Source organism: Pleurodeles waltl, chromosome 6 (assembly GCF_031143425.1).
Source record: "Pleurodeles waltl isolate 20211129_DDA chromosome 6, aPleWal1.hap1.20221129, whole genome shotgun sequence".
Classification (NCBI taxonomy): Eukaryota; Metazoa; Chordata; class Amphibia; order Caudata; family Salamandridae; genus Pleurodeles; species Pleurodeles waltl.
Window position 1 is genome coordinate 40887462 of NC_090445.1, and position 21143 is coordinate 40908604.

General features: G+C 49.5%; 1 protein-coding gene across 3 annotated transcripts in view; it reads right to left on the reverse strand.

Annotated features, from left to right (window-relative positions):
* Window positions 1-21143, reverse strand: part of LOC138299133 (transmembrane protein 268-like) — a 48457-nt gene that overhangs the window by 14542 nt on the left and 12772 nt on the right. For all 3 annotated transcript variants that reach the window (XM_069237180.1, XM_069237181.1, XM_069237179.1), the window contains 2 exons: window positions 7282-7391; window positions 3058-3165 (listed from right to left, as the gene is read on the reverse strand). In XM_069237180.1, the coding sequence (XP_069093281.1) occupies window positions 3058-3165; window positions 7282-7391 (218 nt within the window). The remainder of the gene's footprint in view (window positions 1-3057; window positions 3166-7281; window positions 7392-21143) is intronic.

Below are 21143 nucleotides of genomic sequence, written 5' to 3' on the forward strand. Positions count from 1 at the left end.
TCTGGTGAACACTGCCCGCAGGCAAGGCAGGTGACAGTCAAGTGTGCGGGCGCGTACAAGGATATCGTCACTTACATTCGAAATGCCGACAAGCCCTTCCAAAACTCCTTTGACCATATGTCGGAATATCTCTGTGGTGCTAGATATGCCAAAATTCAGGCGTATGTACCTCCACAGGCCATGTGAGTGGAGAATGTCGTTATTGGCCGGAAGTCTGGGTGCAGCACCATCTGGTGGTACCCTAGCGGAGATACATTATGGCGAACCATCTGGATCCCGAGAGTTCTCCTATAATGTCGTAGATTGACGGGGTAAGGTGCCCCTCCCGCCTGATGGCCTGATTGGGAAGGCGCATGTCCACGCGGATGCGGACTACATCTGGCTGGTTTGGCTTCTTCGCTATGACCCAGGGGGTGGGCCCGACACCTTTTCGATGATTCCAGCCTGTTCTAGGAGCAGCAGTTCTCACTCTACAACAGGAGCTACAGAGTCATCGATGTGTAGCTGGAGGGGTGGCTCTTGTCGAACTCTTTGGTGAGGTCTCCTAAACAGATGGCATGGATGCTGAACGTGAAGTGAACCAGACCCAGGTCTTGTGCGGTCTGGCAGCTGAGCAGGAAACCAGATCCCTCTTAGACCTTTTTGGTGAGCTTTGTGTTCTCGTGTTAGACGTCTGCTGTGAAGACGCCCACTATCTTAAGTAGTCAGGTGTTCCCGAAAGCGTACACCAGTACGTTGGTTGGTTTCAGTGGGGGTTGCGTCTTTAGACTGTGGAACATCTCGGCAGCCATAAGGTTGATCGAGGCCCCTGGGTCGATTAGAGCTGGAATGGATTGGCTCTGCATGGTGAATTGACAGGTGGGTAGCCGTCGGCTGCAGGCAGCTCCTTTGTCTACTGCCCTTACCACACGCAAAACCTGCGGGTCATCAACCATGTCCTTTTCTGATGATGTGTTGGGAAACGCAGCAACAGCCTTAACAGTTTTCTTGGAGGTGGGTGGTACCTTGGGTGTCGAGCGGCATACTTTCGCAAAATGATTGAGTTTGCCACATGCACTGCAGGTCTTTCCTCGGGCAGGGCAGCCGTCTGGGTGGGGCAGGGAGCTGGCACACCATCTACAAGGTCTGTCTCTTGTCTTCACCTCACCGTGCACCGCTTTTGGAGTTACGAGTGACCACTGCGTTGATAGGTTCAGATTTTACTTGGACTGTCATAGTTTGCTCTATGTGGGCAGCCCTTCCTTTTGACAGTTCCTGAGAGTGCCCTAGTGTAAGGATATCCCTCATCCGCATATTGGGTTCTTGCAGAATGCGCTCGTGGAGCTTTGAGGAAGCACACCCCTGGATAAATTGGGCCCTGATCTCGTCCTCCTCATCTGGTAGTGTGCACGTACTACCTAGTTCAAGAAGGCGTGCATAGAAGTCGTCCACTGACTCTTCCGACTTCTGGCACGCCTGGCGCAACAGAAAGCGTTCATAGCCTGGGTTTGCATATGGTTCAAAATGTGCCGGGATGGCATCCTTCAGCGTGGCGTACGTGTGGGGGGCTGCTTTGATCACTGACTTGGATACTTTGTGTATGTTCGTCCCACCCAGGTGTAGGAGCAAAGGTCTTTTCCGTTCCTCTTTAACCTCCAGCGCCTCGAAGTAGGTTTCATGACATTCGATCCAGGCTTTCCATCGCACTGCCTGTGTGGGAGGGGCCCCCGGAATTGTGAATTGTTCCAGAGCTGGTATGTTGGCCACGTCTTGGAGGGTAGAAGGCTGTTGCTGGTTGTCTTGAGAGGGGTCCCTTTGGCTGGGTAGAGTGGCCAGTGTTGGAACCTGACACTTCCTCCCCAGATAGGTTAAAAGTCCATGGGGCCTGTCTGATGTGGAATCAGGCGTGGTGTACAGCCAGGAAGCGGAAGGGTGCTTATTCTGTGGCAGGATATGGACGGTGGGGCAGTCCATGACAAGCAATGCTCGTAGTGGCACACACAGGCCGTCCCAGAATGCAGGAAAACACAGTACCTTACAGGCAGCTGCCGTGCACTAGGGCACGTGACAGGCAGCTTCACTGGAGTCACAGGCAAACGCGGCCCCTCGTTGCCAGGGGAACCACAGTCGATGGTCATAGCCGACAGAGCAACGAGGATCTGTGGAGAGGAGTGCCCTCAGGCACCAAGGATCAGCAGTGCAGGGCTCAAAGCGAACCACCGGCCGGCAGCAGTGGGCAGGAGGTGGGTGTTGACGTGACGATGGCGCACACATGCAGCTGCTGGAGTGAAGACGGGGCAGACGCGGTCCGCGTCCCCGGTGAAGGATGCAGGCAGCCGCTGACCTGGATGTCGCGTGGTGTGGACACAGAGGCACAAAGCTGGCACAGGAGCAGGTAGGCAGGCACGGGGTGACACGCCCTTGTTGCCAATGTAGAGTGGGCGCTCTGCGAAATGAAACACTAGGCCCAGAGTAGTTGGTAACCATACCTTTATTAACTGGCCATTGCGCGCTGCACTCCCCGAATAATCTTTCGCGCCGCCGTGGGCTCCTATATCAACCCTTTGGCCACACATCATAATGGCACGACCATGGCTCCTGGCAGAGGAGGGGAGTGTCCGCTCTGACCCCTCAGGGAATCGCTCCAATGGGTTTGCCGAAACGCAGGCAAACACTACAACCCTCGGGTACAGTAACCCATCCCTCCACCCTCAGGCACAGTAACCGTTCACCTTCTCCCCGTCTGCCCACCCAGACAACCAGGAAAATTAACATCACCCTCTGAGTCCCCACGCACCATAACAACCTGTCCCCTGGACCCTCAATCACCCCTACTAATGTAACCTCAGGCACAGTAAACAGCCTCTCCCCTGACCCTCAGGTACAGCAACCGCCCTACCCAACAACCCCACCCCCTCTCCCCTGGGATCCTCAGGCACAGCAAGCCCCTCTCCCCCTGCACCCTACGGCACAGAAAGAACACCTCCCTATGGGCCCTCAGGCACAGCAACCCTCCCCATGGAACCTCGGGCACATGAACTACCCCAGCGCCTCCCCCGGACCCTCAGATGTACTCACAGGTGCCAGGAGGGTGAGGAAGAGTGTGGAGCTGAAGAAGAGGAACCTTCTGACCTCCGGGGAGTCCAAGGCCCGGCGCAAGGGCAATTCCAGGTCCTCGGGCGGCACCTGTGACGTGTGCAGATGGAGGAAGGAAGAAGAGAGTGAGAGAGAGATGAAGGGTGGCGGGTGAGAGACAGCAAAGAAAAGCTCAGAGAGGAAGAAGATGGATGAAGGGAGGACAAAGAAACAGAACAGAACCTGGAGAGGTGAGGAAAGATGAGAAAACGAGGCTGAAGAATGGAGAAATGAGAATGACTGCAGCAAAGACAGGCGAGGAAAGGGGGCGCATGAGCAGAAGGAAGGATGGGTAATGAAAGACAGGGAATGTGAAGGAGCAAAGAAAGACGACTAGGTGGCAAGGAGACAAATTAACAGGGATTGTATGCACTGAGAAGCAAAGGGAAGGAGAAAAAAGAGAACTAAGGGGCGAAGGACAAGAGAAGAGAGCAGGGAAAGAAGGTGAACAAGCAGAGTGAGAGAACGCACAAGAGGATGCGGGACTGAAGAAAGGAAGAGAGAAGGAGAAAGGAGGGAAGGGAGACAAGACAGGAGCAGGGAGAACAGTCATAAAATGGAAAAAGAGAAATGTACGGAGGAAGAAGACAGTGCAGAAGAAAAACAAAGAAGGAACATATATAGTGAATGAATGAAGATTCATCAATGAAGAGGGCGAGCCAATACAGAAGAAGGAAAGAAAACCAGAAACTGAGCAAAAGAGAGATGTGGAAACAAACAGAAAGCAAAACTGGAGACAGACAAATGGTCCTTAAAACCAATTACAAAGACAGATGCGATAAAAGGAATCTAAGATCTGGTAAGAATGGGGAATTCAGACACCAGTAAAATGTCTGAGCAGGAAAGGCACCGAAATATGATCTGAGAGACAGAGAAAATGAATGAGTAGTGAGACTTGTGACCCACCACATAAAAGCTCGCTCTCTTTTGGTACTTAAAATCAGGCCATGAACCCCACACCCATCGCCCCCCCTGAGGTGCTCCATCCACCTCACTGAAGGTGACTCCCCTGCTCCACCTGTCAGCACTGACACGAATGAGGCATCCTCGCCCTATAGCACGGGGTCTGATACCCTTAGGGGTTATGCAGTTGTTTCTCCAGGGAGTCCGGGTTCTGTCGAAGGTGTGAATGTCATGACCATTTCAGTAACATTTGTCCTAAGCCCTCAACTTTTGTGAGTGACTTATATCCTCTTTCTCTTCTGTGCCATCCTGTGTGCGATGGACCACCTGGCACAGAGTCAGAGCCCACCTGGGCCACTGTAGCCCCCAGGATGAGCAGAAGCTTGCGCTGGAGGAAGTCAGCTTTCCTAGAAGTGCCGTTTTCTTGCACGATTCCCTCCCCTAGGGGACAGGTACTGCATGATAGTAGCGCCTAGAAAAGGTCATTAAAGTCGCCAATCCTTATTCTGTGCAGAGAAGCTGACATTTGGGGACACAATCAAATATACTGGACAATGATACTTTAAGGGCTGGCTGAGTGCTGCAGAAGATGTGTTAAGTTATACTAAAACTACTTCTATAGGCCACAGGGCTTCCTGCCACTATACACTTTATGTATATCTTTGCCAGAAAAGTTTTAGGAGCATCTCCATTTCTAACAGGAGTCCCAAGGTGCTGCATGACTGACGGACACCAGAGAAATTATCACAGAGCTATTGAACAGTACCAAACATATCCCTATAAGCTTGGCTACAAAATAGCCTTGATAAAGTACGTCAGCCGTGTCCATTCCGATAAACAAAAACATTGTGAATCACAAACATAATAAAAAGAACAAACACAAGGAGGTGACTATGGAAATCATTCATTGGAACTATTAGAAAACTCGTAATCTCCTGCGCTGTCTTGCCAGTTCCATTACCATATTTCATCTGAAGGTCATACACAGTGGCTTGAGTTGAATCTGATGGATCATACACAGTGACCTGAGGTTGATCTGATGGATCATACACACTGACTTGAGCTGAATCTGATGGATCATACACAGTGACTTGAGCTGAATCTGATGGATCATACACAGTGACTTGAGGTTGATCTGATGGATCATACACAGTGACTTGAAGTTGATCTGATGGGTCATACACAGTGACTTGAAGTTGATCTGATGGGTCATACACAGTGACTTGAGGTTGATCTGATAGGTCATACACAGTGACTTGTGGTTGATCTGATGGATCATACACAGTGACTTGAGCTGAATCCAATGGATCATACACAGTGACTTGAGGTTGATCTGATTGGTCATACACAGTGACTTGAGGTTGATCTGATGGATCATACATAGTGACAAGCTGAATCCGATGGATCATACACATTGACTTGAGCCGAATCCTATGGATCATACACAGTGACTTGAGGTTGATATGATGGGTCATACACAGTGCCTTGAGGTTGATCTGATGGATCATACACAGTGACTTGAGCTGAAGCTGATGGATCATACACACTGAACTGAGCTGAATCCGATGGATTATACACAGTGACTTGAGGTTGATCTGATGGATCATACACACTGACTTGAGTTTGACCTGATGGGTCATACGCAGTGCCTTGAACTCAACTCGAGGAGTCAAACACAATGACTTGAACTTGACGCGAAAGGGCATACACAGTAACTTGAACTTGACCCGAAGGTCACATACAGTGGCTTGAACTTGATCCAAAGGATGATTCAGTAAATTGAACTCGACTCGAACAGGCTTACACAGTATCTTGAACTTGATCCGAAGGATGATACAGTCACTCGAACTTGACTCGAAGGGGCATTCACAATGACTTGATATTGATCCAAATGTGCATACAGAGTGACCAGAATTTGATCCTTTTTGACACTGTTCACAATTGGAAAGACCTCAAGGTTGAGACACAAGGCCATGCTTTCATGGCATACTGTTACTTTCTGTTTAAAATCCAAGCAAAGCTTGTTGACATAATCAAGCCGCCTCAAACTGGAAATATTTATAGCAAGACCATAAAGTTAAATTTTAAATCTGAAAGCCAAAATTGCAAGAGTCTGAATTTCCTGGGTTTCAGGTAAAGGTCTACATTAGCTACGAAGCCAAGGGTAATGATTACCAGAGAAGTGGGTGGACTCCAGCACCATAGATATGGACCAAATTATCTTAAAGTGTGTAGGCCAAAAAAGTGGAAAAGTTATTGCTAGAAAGTGACTTTAGAACTGCTGTTCAAGCCCTAGTAGTCGCATCTGGATGGTGGGAACATCCTTGTCTCCCATACCTATACTGCCCCCAAAGGGGATACTACATGCCGCTGCACCCCTCAACCAGGGCCCGAAGAAACAGGACCATATCATCCTCATCCTTCTGACACCCAACTGGCTCCCATTGCTGGCCTGCTCCATCTTCAAAACCAGGTGCATCAACTACAAAGCCATCACTAGGCTCCCCCTGCCTAGTTGGCTCACAAGCTCACCAACTCCAGTGGCTCTCGGCACAACCAAAGCCAGCACCATCATGCTACAGGCAAAAAAAATACAACAGATAAAACTAGGCAATTGGCCTTCTGCATTTGGGCACCCACGAACTAGAACATCCCTCTATCCACCAGGACTGCTCCAATCCTGCTCTAATTTAGACAAGACCTGAAGAAGCACCTCTTTAAAAAAATACTACATCTTGATACAGTAACAATCAACTTCTCATCCCAGAACCCAATTACCTCTTTAGTAATGTGTGGTCGCTGACCCTGTACAACTTCCCACTGCCTTTTGGGTAGGTTTGCACTACACAAATAACATATACATTCATACATGTAGTATTAATAAGCAGCCTACTGATAAGGTCTTCATCACCTGTACCAAAGATGATCCCATCAACTAAGAGGGCTTTCCTCTCTGTTGCTTTTGGTGGTCTTTCTCTTGGACCCCATTTATTGAGAATCTTTTTTTCTTCCTTGAAATGAAGATGCCTCCCTAAGTCTTGGTGTACTCCACCAAGAAACTTTCTCTCACTCTCTTTAAGTTGCCTCTCTGAGTCTTGGTCTCCCTGTATGCAGTTTTAAAAATGGCATCCAAACCCAGAACATCTGGAGATTCTGATTATCTCTCCAGGGCCTTCTCCAACTTGTTTTCTTGCTGAACACAACTCCCTTATACAAGACCTACCTTCCCCGCTCAGGCAATCAAACATATAAGGCAACACTAACCTGAAATCCATGTTGAGCCAGCATTTCTCTGCATTGATCATATTCAAACCGGGGGTCCCAGCACGCCGACCCTGTGTCCATCGTCAGAACGAGGTGCCCATTGTACAGACCTACAGAGAGCACAAGTAATGCTATTGTGGGTGGCAATAGTTATGCATAAAGAACATAAAGAACTATTAATTCATTAAGTGACTTACACATCCACTCATCCATGCATCTCTTTATTATACCATGCATTCACTTATCTTTCACTCATTTACCCATCAACACATGCATTCCCTTCTCACTTCACTCCTGAACCTATGATTCTCAGCCATTTGCCCATTCATTTAACACTGTGTCTACTGTTGCTAGATCTACTGTCCCAATCATTAACAAAACTGTTCAACATTCGGCGAACTTCCACAATCACCTACCCATTAATTAACAGTTTAATAAACTATATACCCATAGCCCTTCTTATTTGCCTTGTTCATCCATTTTCATTAGTAAAGTCCTTGGACTCCTAACGGTGCCTTGTACCACTACACAAGCTGGCTTTGAGAAAAACGTTGAAGGATCAAAAGACCCAGCCTGTGCCTACATGTCCTCTAATCACAAGCCCCCAAATCTCTAAGCACAGACTAACTGTTTGCCTGAATTCTAGTCCATAAAGAAATACTCCATGCACCACTTTAGGCCCTAAAGAAAGCCATCAATGTGTCAGGCTATCTGTCCCCAAGGGTGATAGCATCATGATAAGCTGTCTTCCTTGTGCTGCTGATTACTGACCTCATCAACCTCATCCAGGACGAGGATCCCCACCTTTAAACACTTTATGCCACCCCATCCTAAAAACACAACAATTGACCTCTTAGGGCTTGGCAACTAAATCCCCATGACAACTCCAGCAACTTGAGGTCAACATGGACTCATCCAGCCTGGCCGCCTAGACGCAAGCTAGTCTGGGTTTCAGCTCAGGCACAGAATAGAATCTACTCTTGTGGTGGTCAGGACTGAATTACAAGCTACCTCTGGCTCTCTAACTATGATTATCCTCTGCGCCCTATCTCTTACCTACTGCTGGCTATGGAATCCACTTCATCTCCATCGTCAACAAATGGACATGGGCATCACAAATGCCCTATAATCTTCCATAGCGTTAATATGGGACAACAGCCTTCATCTGAAAGGGCACTAAGCTGAACTGGTAGTACTTGGTCACCACAGGACACATCTTCACAGCTTCCCTCTCACAGTTTTCCTTTACGACAACATCCCAGCTGAAATCATTGTCAGAACGCAAACCATTGCATGAGCTGTCCAAGTAATAAAGTAATCCGTCCACACTCCAGGCACCTCTCCTATCACTTCTCGAATGTATGCTTGTCTTTGACCTTTTACAGCACTACACTGTCTTTTGGTTAGGTCAGTGTTAAAAAAAATCCAAAATACATATATGTTGGACTTTTGCTTATGCAGGGTCATCCCCAGACTTTTTTGCCTCCTGCCTCCTATATTTTTCTGACATGTTGCTGTTGGCTTTTCAACTCTGAGCACTTTACCACTGCTAACCAGTGCTAAAGTGCATATGCTCTCCGGTTTAAATTGTATGTAAGTGGTTTATCCATGATTGGCATATTTGATTTACTAATAAGTCCCTAGTAAGGTGCACTAGAGGTGCCAGGGCCTGTAAATCAAATGCTACTAGTGGGCCTGCAGCACTGGTTGTGCCACCCACATAAGTAGCTCTGTAATCATGTCTCAGACCTGCCACTGCAGTGTCTGTATGTGTATTTTTACACTGTAAATTCGACTTGGCAAGTGTACCCACTTGCCAGGCCTAAACCTTCCCTTTCCTTACATGTAAGGCACCCCTAAGGTAGGCCCTAGGTAGCCCCAAGGGCAGGGTGCAGTGTATGGATAAGGTAGGACATATAGTAAAGTGGTTTATATGTCCTAACAGTGAAATACTACCAATTTCGTTTTCACTGTTGCAAGGTCTGTCTCTCTCATAGGATAATATGGGGGCTACCTTTAAATATGATTAAAGTGTAGATTCCCCTAGAGAGTAGATGGACATGTGGAGTTTGGGACCCCTGAACTCACAATTTAAAAATACATCTTTTAGTAAAGTTGATTTTGAGATTGTGCGTTTGGAAATGCCACTTTTAGAAAGTGAGCATTTTCTTGCTTAAACCATTCTGTGACTCTGCCTTGTTTGTGGATTCCCTGTCTGGGTCAGCTTGACAGTTGGGTTGTTTTTCACCTCACACCAGACAGTGACACAAAGGGAGCTGGGGTGTGATCTGCATTTCCTGATTAGCCATCTCTGCTAGGAGGGAGGGGTGGAGTGGTCACTCTCATCTGAAAGGACTGTGCCTGCCTCTGACAATGCTGTCTCCAACCCCCTGGTGTGTGTCTGAGGCCTTGCCTGGGCAAGGCAGGATTTCACAAGAAGGTGTGAGTCCCCTTTGAAGAAAGGTGACTTCAAAGACTAAAATGGGTATAAGAAGGGCACCCAAACTTACAAACTTTAGAAACACTTCTGGAACCAAGAGGAACCTCTGCCTGGAGAAGAGCTGATAGCTGAGGAAAACGTGCTGCCCTGCCTGTGACTGTGCTTTGTGGAGCTTTCCTGCAGTGCTGCTTCTGCCAGAGTAAGAGGGCAAAGACTGGACTTTGTGTGCCTTCCATCTTGAAGAAGAAATCTCCAAGGGCTTGATGTAGAGCTTGCCTCCTGTTGTTGAAGTCTCAGGGATAGCAAAGACTTCTTCCTGCCAGCACCTGGAGTCTCTGGAGAGACCCCTACTCTGCTCTGTGGTGCCCTTCCAGTTCCTGGGACCCTGAAAGGAGAGGCTGGCAGCCTAAGGACAAAAATACACGCACCGAGCGCCGTGCGGAGAAAAGATCGACGCGAATCCGATCGCGGCTGAGAAAACGACGCGACGCCGGTTCCGCAGCTGAGAAACGACGCCGCAGGAAACGCGACCGAAAAACCGACGCCCGGAGCAGGAGAAACGACGCGCAGCATCGCTGACGGAGGCTGAGAGATCGCACCCTGCGCCGCGGGACTTTCGGATCGTCGTGTGGCTGGCTTTTTCAACACGCACCGCCGTGCCGAGTTGTTTTCGACGCACACAGCCGTGCAGGGTTACTTTCGACGCACACCGCCCGTGCGGGGTTATTTTTGACGCAAACCAGGTACATTTACACGCTAGCCGCGCTAGTGTGTTGTTACAACTACCTAAAGACTCTTTTTATTTTAAACCTTTAAAAAAATCATAACTTGACTTGTGTATGTTGGATTTTTGTCGTTTTGGTCTTGTTTTGTCTAGATAAATATTTCCTATTTTTCTAAACTAGTGTTGTGTCATTTTGTAGTGTTTTCATTAAGTTACTGTGTGTGTTGGTACAAATACTTTACGCCCAGCACTCTGAGGTTAAGCCTACTGCTCTGCCAAGCTACCAAGGGGGTAAGCAGGGGTTAGCTGAGGGTGATTCTCTTTTATCCTAACTAGAGTGAGGGTCCTTGCTTGAACAGGGGGTAACCTGACTGTCAACCAGAGACCCCATTTCTAACATTGGTGACCAGCGGTCGGGATTGGACTTGTATTTGTACTTGACATACAGTAATTAAGTGTACACTACTGTTTTGATCTCAGACCACTACGTGACCACATACTACTTGTTTGGTGATCTTTTGATTTTTCTCTTAAGGACTCTTTTTATTCTACTTCCATGATTTTGCTGATCCCTTGACTGATTCTTTTTACTTCATTGGGAAATTATTTTTTTTCTGCCTTTTGGAACTTTGCACTTGTGACCATCATGTCTCAATCTGGAGATGCAACAGCTGGAGCTGTGTTTGAAATGGAGAAACTGAAGGAGTACTCAGTTGCTCAATTGAAACAGTTCCTTAAAGATCTTGACTGTCCCACTGAGAGCTCCACCAGGGAGGGGGAGCTGCAACAGGCACAGAGGGCTTGGGTGACAATCAAGAAGGCTGGAGGGCACACAGAGGAGGAGAATATGGGTGGGGAAGTGCAGAGGATACACAGTGGTGTAGTGGAGGAACCTGTTACGCCTGGGGGGAGGGTCCCCAGGAGGGATGGCAGGGTGTCACCCAAGGGTCTGACTCCGGAAGAGTTACAGGACAGACAGGCAGAGAGGGAGTACCAATGGGAGCTGAAAAAGCTCGATTGGGAGTTGGAAGAAAGGAGGAGGAACTTAGAGATTAAAAAAATGATTTATGCTTACGAGCTTAAATTGAAAGAGCTGGAAGTCATGAGGGCTGAGTCCAGCTGGAATGGTGGCAGCAACAATTGTATATCCAGTGACGCTGCAGAAGTGCACATGCCCAGAGAGGTGGTGCCCTACTTGAAGGAGGGAGTTAACACACGCCAGGAGGTTCAGGGGTATGAGGTCGCTCCAGTGATGCACAGGGTCCCTGAGGTGGATTGGGGAACTGGCATGGGGAGTCATATTCCTACTGGTGGGAGGGACACCCTACTGACTCTAGGTGAGAGTGACAGGGAGAGGGTTTCCCCCCAGGTAGAAGTCCTGGTTATGGAGTGTGAAAACATCCCAGAAGAGTGTGGGTTGAGTGTCAGGGACAGTCAGGTACTGTCTCACCAGTCTCAGGAGGGTGATGTGGGGTGCTTTTTCAAAGCAGAGTCACTGGATGGTTGGGTGAAGGGTACTTTGGTTAATTCATGCGAGGGGCTGAGTGATGTAATTGCTGGAGAGCATATGTCTAGTCCTTATTTTCCAGAGCTATGCCAACACCAGGTGGAGTGTGAGTTCTCTGACCCCAGGGAGCTTACAATGGAGGCAGACTTCTGGGTGAGTACCAGAGAGTCTGAAGAGGCATTTGGGGGTGCTCCTGAGAGGAGTGGTCTAGGTAGTTCCCAACCAGGTGAGGTAGGGAAGGATTGTAGTGTCCCAGGTAGGTCCCAGTGTAGTGGGATGGGTGAGGGACCCCATGTCCAGTCTCAGAGGAGAGGGAATGGGGATGGGTTGAGGCCCAAGGTACCCGAGATCTGGTCCCAGGTCCTGGAGGGTTCCCTGCGGGAACACCAGGAGGGGAGCCTAGCCTGTACCATAGGGCCATCTGTTGAGGGAGACCCCACAGTGTCAGGAGAACTTGGGGGGGCGGCTGTAGCCAGCGTCCCACCAGTTCTGGTGTCTGGCAGTACCACTCCTAGTGAGGGGGTGCAGAAGTCCAGACAGAGGGTTGAGAGGGGGTTGCGGACCCCAGTGGAGAACCTGGAGGGTCAGGGGTCAGCTCTGAGAGCAGAGCCCCCCATGAATGACCTTGGTGAGACCATTTCTGGGTTGGGGGGAATCCAGACTCTGTCAGATGGGCAGAGGTCAGGGGACCTGCGCCAGCCAGACTCTTGTGTGGCCCTTCGGGACAGAGTGTCCCTTGAGGGGGGTGAGTGTGCCCCCCTGGAAGTCCTGGTGTGCCAGGCAGTGGTTCAACCGCAGGGTGGTGACCCTGGGTTGGATGACCAGGTTCAGAGGGTAAACTCTGACCTGGTGGGGGGTAGGTATGCCCCCCAGGAAGCCCTGGTTTGCCAGGCAGTGATCCAGTCTGTGGGTACAGACCCTGGATTGGGAGGCCAGGTTAAGGGTGTCCCCCCTGACCTGGAGGAAGGGGCTACTGTTAACAGTGCCCCTACCATGTTGTCTTCTGGGGGGGCCACTCCTAGTTGGGTGGTTCAGGACCCCAGAAGAGAGGGCAGGGGGAGGGAAGCCTCACCCCTGGCCCTGGTCCAACCTGAAGGTACAGACCCCAGGTTGGAGGATCAGTTGCAGGTTAACATCCCTGCACTGATGGAAGAATTGTGCAGGACTGCTTCTACAAGCACCCTGACAGTTTTTGACTCTGGGGGTGCCGCTTCTGCAGGGAGGGTACAGAGCCCCAGAGGGGAGGACCAGGGTCAGGTTGTCATCCCTGACCTGGTGGAAGAGAGAGTGGTCAAAGGGTGCCAGGCACCTGGGGCTACCACCCCCCACTCTCCACAGTCACAGTGGTTAGAGAGGCCTGAGGTCGGGCTCTCATCCCTGACAGTTGTCTGGGGCCACTGTGGCTTGCTGTCCTGGTGGACAGAGTTGCCCCTGGGGGGGGAAGGACGAGAGTCACACCCCGGGGGTGGAGTGGGCAACACCACTGTGTTGGCCCTGGTGGTACTATCTGCCCATTGCAATACATCTGTGAGCAAAGTAAAGTTAGGTGTTGCACAGATGGTGTCTGTAGATGTGGAGAAGGGTTCCCCATGGGTTAGCTTAGTGGGCCCTGAGAGTATGGACAGAGGGATCCAACTGGAGTCAGGAAGGCGTAGAACTGGAACATGCCCCTGCTGTTGTGGGCCTGGGTCCTTGTTCTATCGCCCCAATCAGGGAAGTACATCAAGGTATTGATTGTTCTCCCCTGGCTTTAGGCTGGTAGGGGGTCGTGTTGGACTTTTGCTTATGCAGGGTCATCCCCAGACTTTTTTGCCTCCTGCCTCCTATATTTTTCTGACATGTTGCTGTTGGCTTTTCAACTCTGAGCACTTTACCACTGCTAACCAGTGCTAAAGTGCATATGCTCTCCGGTTTAAATTGTATGTAAGTGGTTTATCCATGATTGGCATATTTGATTTACTAATAAGTCCCTAGTAAGGTGCACTAGAGGTGCCAGGGCCTGTAAATCAAATGCTACTAGTGGGCCTGCAGCACTGGTTGTGCCACCCACATAAGTAGCTCTGTAATCATGTCTCAGACCTGCCACTGCAGTGTCTGTATGTGTATTTTTACACTGTAAATTCGACTTGGCAAGTGTACCCACTTGCCAGGCCTAAACCTTCCCTTTCCTTACATGTAAGGCACCCCTAAGGTAGGCCCTAGGTAGCCCCAAGGGCAGGGTGCAGTGTATGGATAAGGTAGGACATATAGTAAAGTGGTTTATATGTCCTAACAGTGAAATACTACCAATTTCGTTTTCACTGTTGCAAGGTCTGTCTCTCTCATAGGATAATATGGGGGCTACCTTTAAATATGATTAAAGTGTAGATTCCCCTAGAGAGTAGATGGACATGTGGAGTTTGGGACCCCTGAACTCACAATTTAAAAATACATCTTTTAGTAAAGTTGATTTTGAGATTGTGCGTTTGGAAATGCCACTTTTAGAAAGTGAGCATTTTCTTGCTTAAACCATTCTGTGACTCTGCCTTGTTTGTGGATTCCCTGTCTGGGTCAGCTTGACAGTTGGGTTGTTTTTCACCTCACACCAGACAGTGACACAAAGGGAGCTGGGGTGTGATCTGCATTTCCTGATTAGCCATCTCTGCTAGGAGGGAGGGGTGGAGTGGTCACTCTCATCTGAAAGGACTGTGCCTGCCTCTGACAATGCTGTCTCCAACCCCCTGGTGTGTGTCTGAGGCCTTGCCTGGGCAAGGCAGGATTTCACAAGAAGGTGTGAGTCCCCTTTGAAGAAAGGTGACTTCAAAGACTAAAATGGGTATAAGAAGGGCACCCAAACTTACAAACTTTAGAAACACTTCTGGAACCAAGAGGAACCTCTGCCTGGAGAAGAGCTGATAGCTGAGGAAAACGTGCTGCCCTGCCTGTGACTGTGCTTTGTGGAGCTTTCCTGCAGTGCTGCTTCTGCCAGAGTAAGAGGGCAAAGACTGGACTTTGTGTGCCTTCCATCTTGAAGAAGAAATCTCCAAGGGCTTGATGTAGAGCTTGCCTCCTGTTGTTGAAGTCTCAGGGATAGCAAAGACTTCTTCCTGCCAGCACCTGGAGTCTCTGGAGAGACCCCTACTCTGCTCTGTGGTGCCCTTCCAGTTCCTGGGACCCTGAAAGGAGAGGCTGGCAGCCTAAGGACAAAAATACACGCACCGAGCGCCGTGCGGAGAAAAGATCGACGCGAATCCGATCGCGGCTGAGAAAACGACGCGACGCCGGTTCCGCAGCTGAGAAACGACGCCGCAGGAAACGCGACCGAAAAACCGACGCCCGGAGCAGGAGAAACGACGCGCAGCATCGCTGACGGAGGCTGAGAGATCGCACCCTGCGCCGCGGGACTTTCGGATCGTCGTGTGGCTGGCTTTTTCAACACGCACCGCCGTGCCGAGTTGTTTTCGACGCACACAGCCGTGCAGGGTTACTTTCGACGCACACCGCCCGTGCGGGGTTATTTTTGACGCAAACCAGGTACATTTACACGCTAGCCGCGCTAGTGTGTTGTTACAACTACCTAAAGACTCTTTTTATTTTAAACCTTTAAAAAAATCATCACTTGACTTGTGTATGTTGGATTTTTGTCGTTTTGGTCTTGTTTTGTCTAGATAAATATTTCCTATTTTTCTAAACTAGTGTTGTGTCATTTTGTAGTGTTTTCATTAAGTTACTGTGTGTGTTGGTACAAATACTTTACGCCCAGCACTCTGAGGTTAAGCCTACTGCTCTGCCAAGCTACCAAGGGGGTAAGCAGGGGTTAGCTGAGGGTGATTCTCTTTTATCCTAACTAGAGTGAGGGTCCTTGCTTGAACAGGGGGTAACCTGACTGTCAACCAGAGACCCCATTTCTAACAATATATAAATTCCTCCTTCTACCCCTCTTACAGTCTCTAAGGGAAGCATGCTTCTGTGGTTAGATTCCTCCCTCGACAGTGCCTATTATGAGGGGGCCTTAGAAGCCCATTAGGGAAGAGCCTCATCTGTGGCTGCTATGAGCTAATTTTGTCATGAAGGAGTAGGCTGTCCTACTTCTTTCTTCGGGCAGGCTGGTTGGCTGGGGATCCAGTTCCTACCATGAACGCTGGATTCTGCCCACAGTATTACAGATTGATCCATCTACTTCAGTACTGCTGCAAGCCTCATCCATAAGCTACAGTGCTGAGAAAGGACGTCCCAGGAACTGCTGGGCCTTCGGGATATAATTCTAAAACAATTAATTATTACTGGAAAAGAGGCTAAAAGTAGTCCTCTTAGTACACTATGAATGAGAAAAAGGAAAGAAAAGCAGCCAATTTTTAAGTGGGAAACAATCCATTTTCATAAGCAGAACATATATATAAGAAAATCAGATAGAGGTATTCCTGGAGGTGAGCTAAAGTGGTGCAGGGCTCGTGAAGGTGGTGTAGTATGGAGAGAGAAGGTTAAATGAGGACTCCGCTCCCATAGTTTCCCTCTCATCCCCTACTGGTGCATCTGGAATGAAGACTTGAGATGGTACTCGCTACGGTGACAGCAAGGCTTAGCTAGTTCTCACCAAGAGCACAAGCTTGGACCCTCATGGTAGCTGCCAAGAGGACGACGGATCTCCTGAGATAGTGCCTTTCTAGGCACACGCTCATGACTCCTCAGTTGTAGGCACACAAAAAACAAAAACTTTCCAATCTTGCCTGCATCTACATTGACTTTTCTTGCACCATCTTGGCCGAGGCTTGCTGCTGCAGCCTACTAGACATGTAACTATTGTGTTTTTCCATCTGCCGCAAGGAAAGGGCTACCACTACCAGTCTGATAGTCAGACTCTGTCTTTGAGACTTTGCAAGGTTGTTCCACAGTCTTGCCTGTCAGCTGCTGGGCTGCAATAAAGGTTGTTGCCAGCATGATGGATTGTATGTATTACAGATTTGCAGAAGGTCCATTGCTATTTGAGCACATGGCAATTCATGAGTTTGGAGGACTTGGAGGAAACTGGCACTGTATCTCCTCCAGGAGGAAGGGATGATGCAAGAACTGATGACATAATGTATTCTTGGATGACCAGAGAGAGCTGTTGTCTGGTTAGCTGCCACGTATGTATTTAAGTGTATGAGCAAAGGGAATTTCTAGCGGGTGTTAGTTGGAGGAAAGCTGGACTCTATGGAAAGTAGAGTCACACTCACTGGTGCTGCCAGGCACAAGTGTAGCAATGTGAAATCAGCCCTAAAGTAAGGAGCGCAGTTAAATATGGGCTCCAGCATTACAGAAAGGACCGTACTTGAGGGGGCCCACGGGCTAGGTGGACAAGGACTGAACCTCGACCGGCCTCCGCAGACAAATTTCTGAGGCTTCCTAGGTTAACAGCTCAGCTGGGTAAAGAACATCGATGCATGAAAAAAGGCCAGGGATTTCCAGACTTAGGCCCTCATTCTGACCTTGGCGGGCGGCGGAGGCCGCCCGCCAAAGTCCCGCCGTCAGATTACCGTTCCGCGGTCAAAAGACCGCGGCGGTAATTCTGACTTTCCCGCTGGGCTGGCGGGCGGTCGCCTTCAGACCGCCCGCCAGCCCAGCGGGAAAGAGGCTTCCACGATGAAGCCGGCTCGGAATCGAGCCGGCGGAGTGGAAGCTGTGCGACGGGTGCAGTTGCACCCGTCGCGTATTTCACTGTCTGCGCAGCAGACAGTGAAATACATGTAGGGGCCCTCTTACGGGGGCCCCTGCAATGCCCATGCCAGTGGCATGGGCACTGCAGGGGCCCCCAGGGGCCCCGCGACCCCCCCTACCGCCATCCGGATCCCGGCGGTCCGACTGCCGGGATCTGGATGGCGGTAGGGGGGGTCGGAATCCCCGCGGCGGTGCAGCAAGCTGCGCCGCCGCGGAGGATTCAATGGGGCGGCGGTACACTGGCGGGACCCCGCCAGTGGTGCCGGTCCGACCGCGGCTTTACCGCCGCGGTCGGAATCCCCATTGGAGCACCGCCGGCCTGTCGGCGGTGCTCCCGCGGTCCTCCGCCCTGGCGGTCAAAGACCGCCAGGGTCAGAATGACCACCTTAGACCTACAATTCCTAGAGTTTGCAAGTAGGTGGAAGGAATGCCACAAATCACCACTGACCGCATGGGTTGGTGGCTGTGTAACAGGGCTCTGGGGGCAACTTCAGAAGGATTCTTTGCTCAGAGATATTTGAACCACAGCCATTGTCCAAAGCCTTGCATATCCCAGCCAGTTAATACAGTCCTAGCCCGATACCTAAGTAAACCCAATACACTTTCGAATTGGGCAACAAGCCATCTTGTGAACATATTTACTGGCGAGGCCAATAGTGGAAATTGTCTGAGCTCACAAACGAGAATGGAAACATGGTCATGTTTGGTTGAAGATATGATGTTTCAACAGAGCACATGAGTCCTCTAGGAAGTGTGCTCCCTCCTTCGCAGGTTAGTGCCACAAGTAGGAAAGCTCCCGGGGAAGTTGGGGGGAGAGGAGATGTGAACCAGAAGGAAAACCTATGCTACACTTGAATGGGCACAGCCTCTGTTCGTAGGACAAAACTGTACAATCCACCCCTGCTCTACCTCACATCTAAGGGACACTATACCTGTCTACAGGGATCCAAAAAGTGACCATCAGCATGATCTAACTCCAGAAAATGAAAGGCCCTCTTGTGGAGGGAATGCAGTACATGGAGCCCATGCTGGTCTGTGGTCTTGTATATGGTTTACAACACAGTTGCACTGAAGTCTGCCTCACCAGAGGTGGAGACTATGGCCCTCATTATGACCCTGGCGGTCTGTGGTAATTTGGGGAAAGGTACTGCACCAACAGGCTGGCGATACCTTTTCCCAAATTATGACATTGGTGGTTTGGCTCAAGCCAAATTGCCAATGTACCACTCCGACCGCCAGGGTGGTAACGGCCGCTGGGCTGGAGACTTCGGTTTCCAGCCAGGCGGCCACCACAATCCCACCCTCGGGATTATGACCCCGCCTACTGCCATGGTTTTCGTGGCAAGCGTACCGCCACGAAAACCATGGCAGTAGGCACTATCAGTACCAGGGAATTCCTTCCCTGGCACTGATAGTGGTCTCCACCGCCCCGTCCCCCTCCCCAGAGTCCTCCCCCATCCTCACCCTCCCTCTCCTGCCCCCCACACATTACACACCCACACGCACACATGCACACTCAAACACACATGCATACCCACATCCACCCACACATGCACACATACATGCCCACACACCGCAGCACACACCAACATACATTGTCGCCCACACGCATTCACAACACACAACATACACGTACACTCACATTCAGTCATTCAAGCACTAATTCAACGCGACTCACATCTGCGTGCACACATACAAAAACACACACACACAACACATGCACACACCACCCCCACCCTCCTCTCCTGCCGGAGAACCCGACTTACCTGCTTGCAGGGGGTCCTCCGACAGGACATGGGACGCAGCGCTGCTGTCAGCAGCCGAGTCCGCCAGCAAAACACCGCCAGCAAAACACCGCCAGGCCGTATCATTGCTCATGATACAGTCAGCTGTGTTTTGCTCGCGTGGCGCTGCTGCTGACAGCAGTGCCACCTTACTGCCATCCGCCGCCATGACCATCGACGGTATTCCGACAGCCTTCAGGCGGAATTCGGTCTACAGTCATAATGCAAGTGGGCGGCTGGTAGTCACGGTGACGGTATGTTGGCTGCCGTCGCCGTGGTGGTAGGCGGTCAATACTGCCATTGTTGTAATGAGGGCCTATGTTTTACAACTTTGTTGTAATCTTCACAGTAATGAAATCAAGAAATAAGAAGTATTACTGGTCCCAGCTGTTTATTTCAACGCTCCTCGAACTCCGTCTTCACATCTTCTCATGCCTCACACTTCTCAACATTCTACAGTAAGCTCCCAGGTATACCAATTTCACCACATTCCAAGGAACAACGGAACATACCAATTCCTATCTCTAATATATATATTGCCTTATCCTTTTCTTGAAATTGTTTTATAACATTGTAATAACTATATACATATCTTACTTAACGAGAAAATGCGCCTCTACATGTATATACATATGTGGATTATAACATATCTCCTTCCCTTAATAATTGAACATGTAGTCTTTGTGCCACGATGGTCGTCTTCTGCTCCTCGTCTCGCCATCTTGGCTCGTTTAATCCAAGGCTTCTCCTTCTTCCTCTTCATCTTGTGAATTTTCATGTCTAATCTTTGGTTTTCCACTGCATGATAATTTGTCCATACTCCACACTCTGCCATCTTCCAACTTTACCACATTCCTTTGTACTTCAATAATTCTTTTGGGGCATGAAAACTTGCTACCCTCTCTCAGGTAGTTTGACTTTTACCCACTGCCCCACCTTCCATTGCCTATACTTGGTACCAAACTTATTGTCATACCAATTTTTGTACCTACTTTGGTTTTGCTGGACTCGGGCCGTGGCTTCTTCATATTGCACAAATTGGGGTTTACCACCACCCAACCAGTTGGGGTTCAGTTTAGCACCCGGTAACCTACCTCTGAGTGATGTAAACGGTGATATTCCTGTTACCAAATCTGGTGTGGTGTGATATGACCACAACAGTTGTTTTAGAGCTATCTCACCTGACTCCCGGACCACCCTTGCCATTTGCAGACATTCTTTGATCATTCTGTTGGTTCTCCCAACTAATCCATTTGCCTGTGGATGATATAAGGCCGTTCTAAAATGACTGACGCCAGCCTTCTTAAGGAACTCCTTCATGGCGTCTGAAGTAAATTGTACCCCATTGTCGGTTATCAATGTACTGGGAATTCCCTCAACCATGAATGCCTCTGTTAGGAAGGCTATTACTCCTCTTGTGATTACTTGGTGTACAGGTTTGGTCATTATCCAGTGTGAATGGTAGTCTACCAGCACCAGTAAAAATGTTCCACTAACTCCTACCTGATCTAACGGACCTAAGATGTCCAATCCTAACTCGTCCCATGTTTTACTTGGAACTTCAATTGGTGACAGAGGGGCTTTTCTCGTTACATTGATCTTGTCACTTGTGGCACATTTAATACACTCTCTCTCACTGATCTCTACTAATTTATCCATAGTCGGAAACCAGTAGGTGGCTCTTAGTTTATTTTTAGTGAGGCTCCTTCCTAGATGCCCTTCATGTGCCAA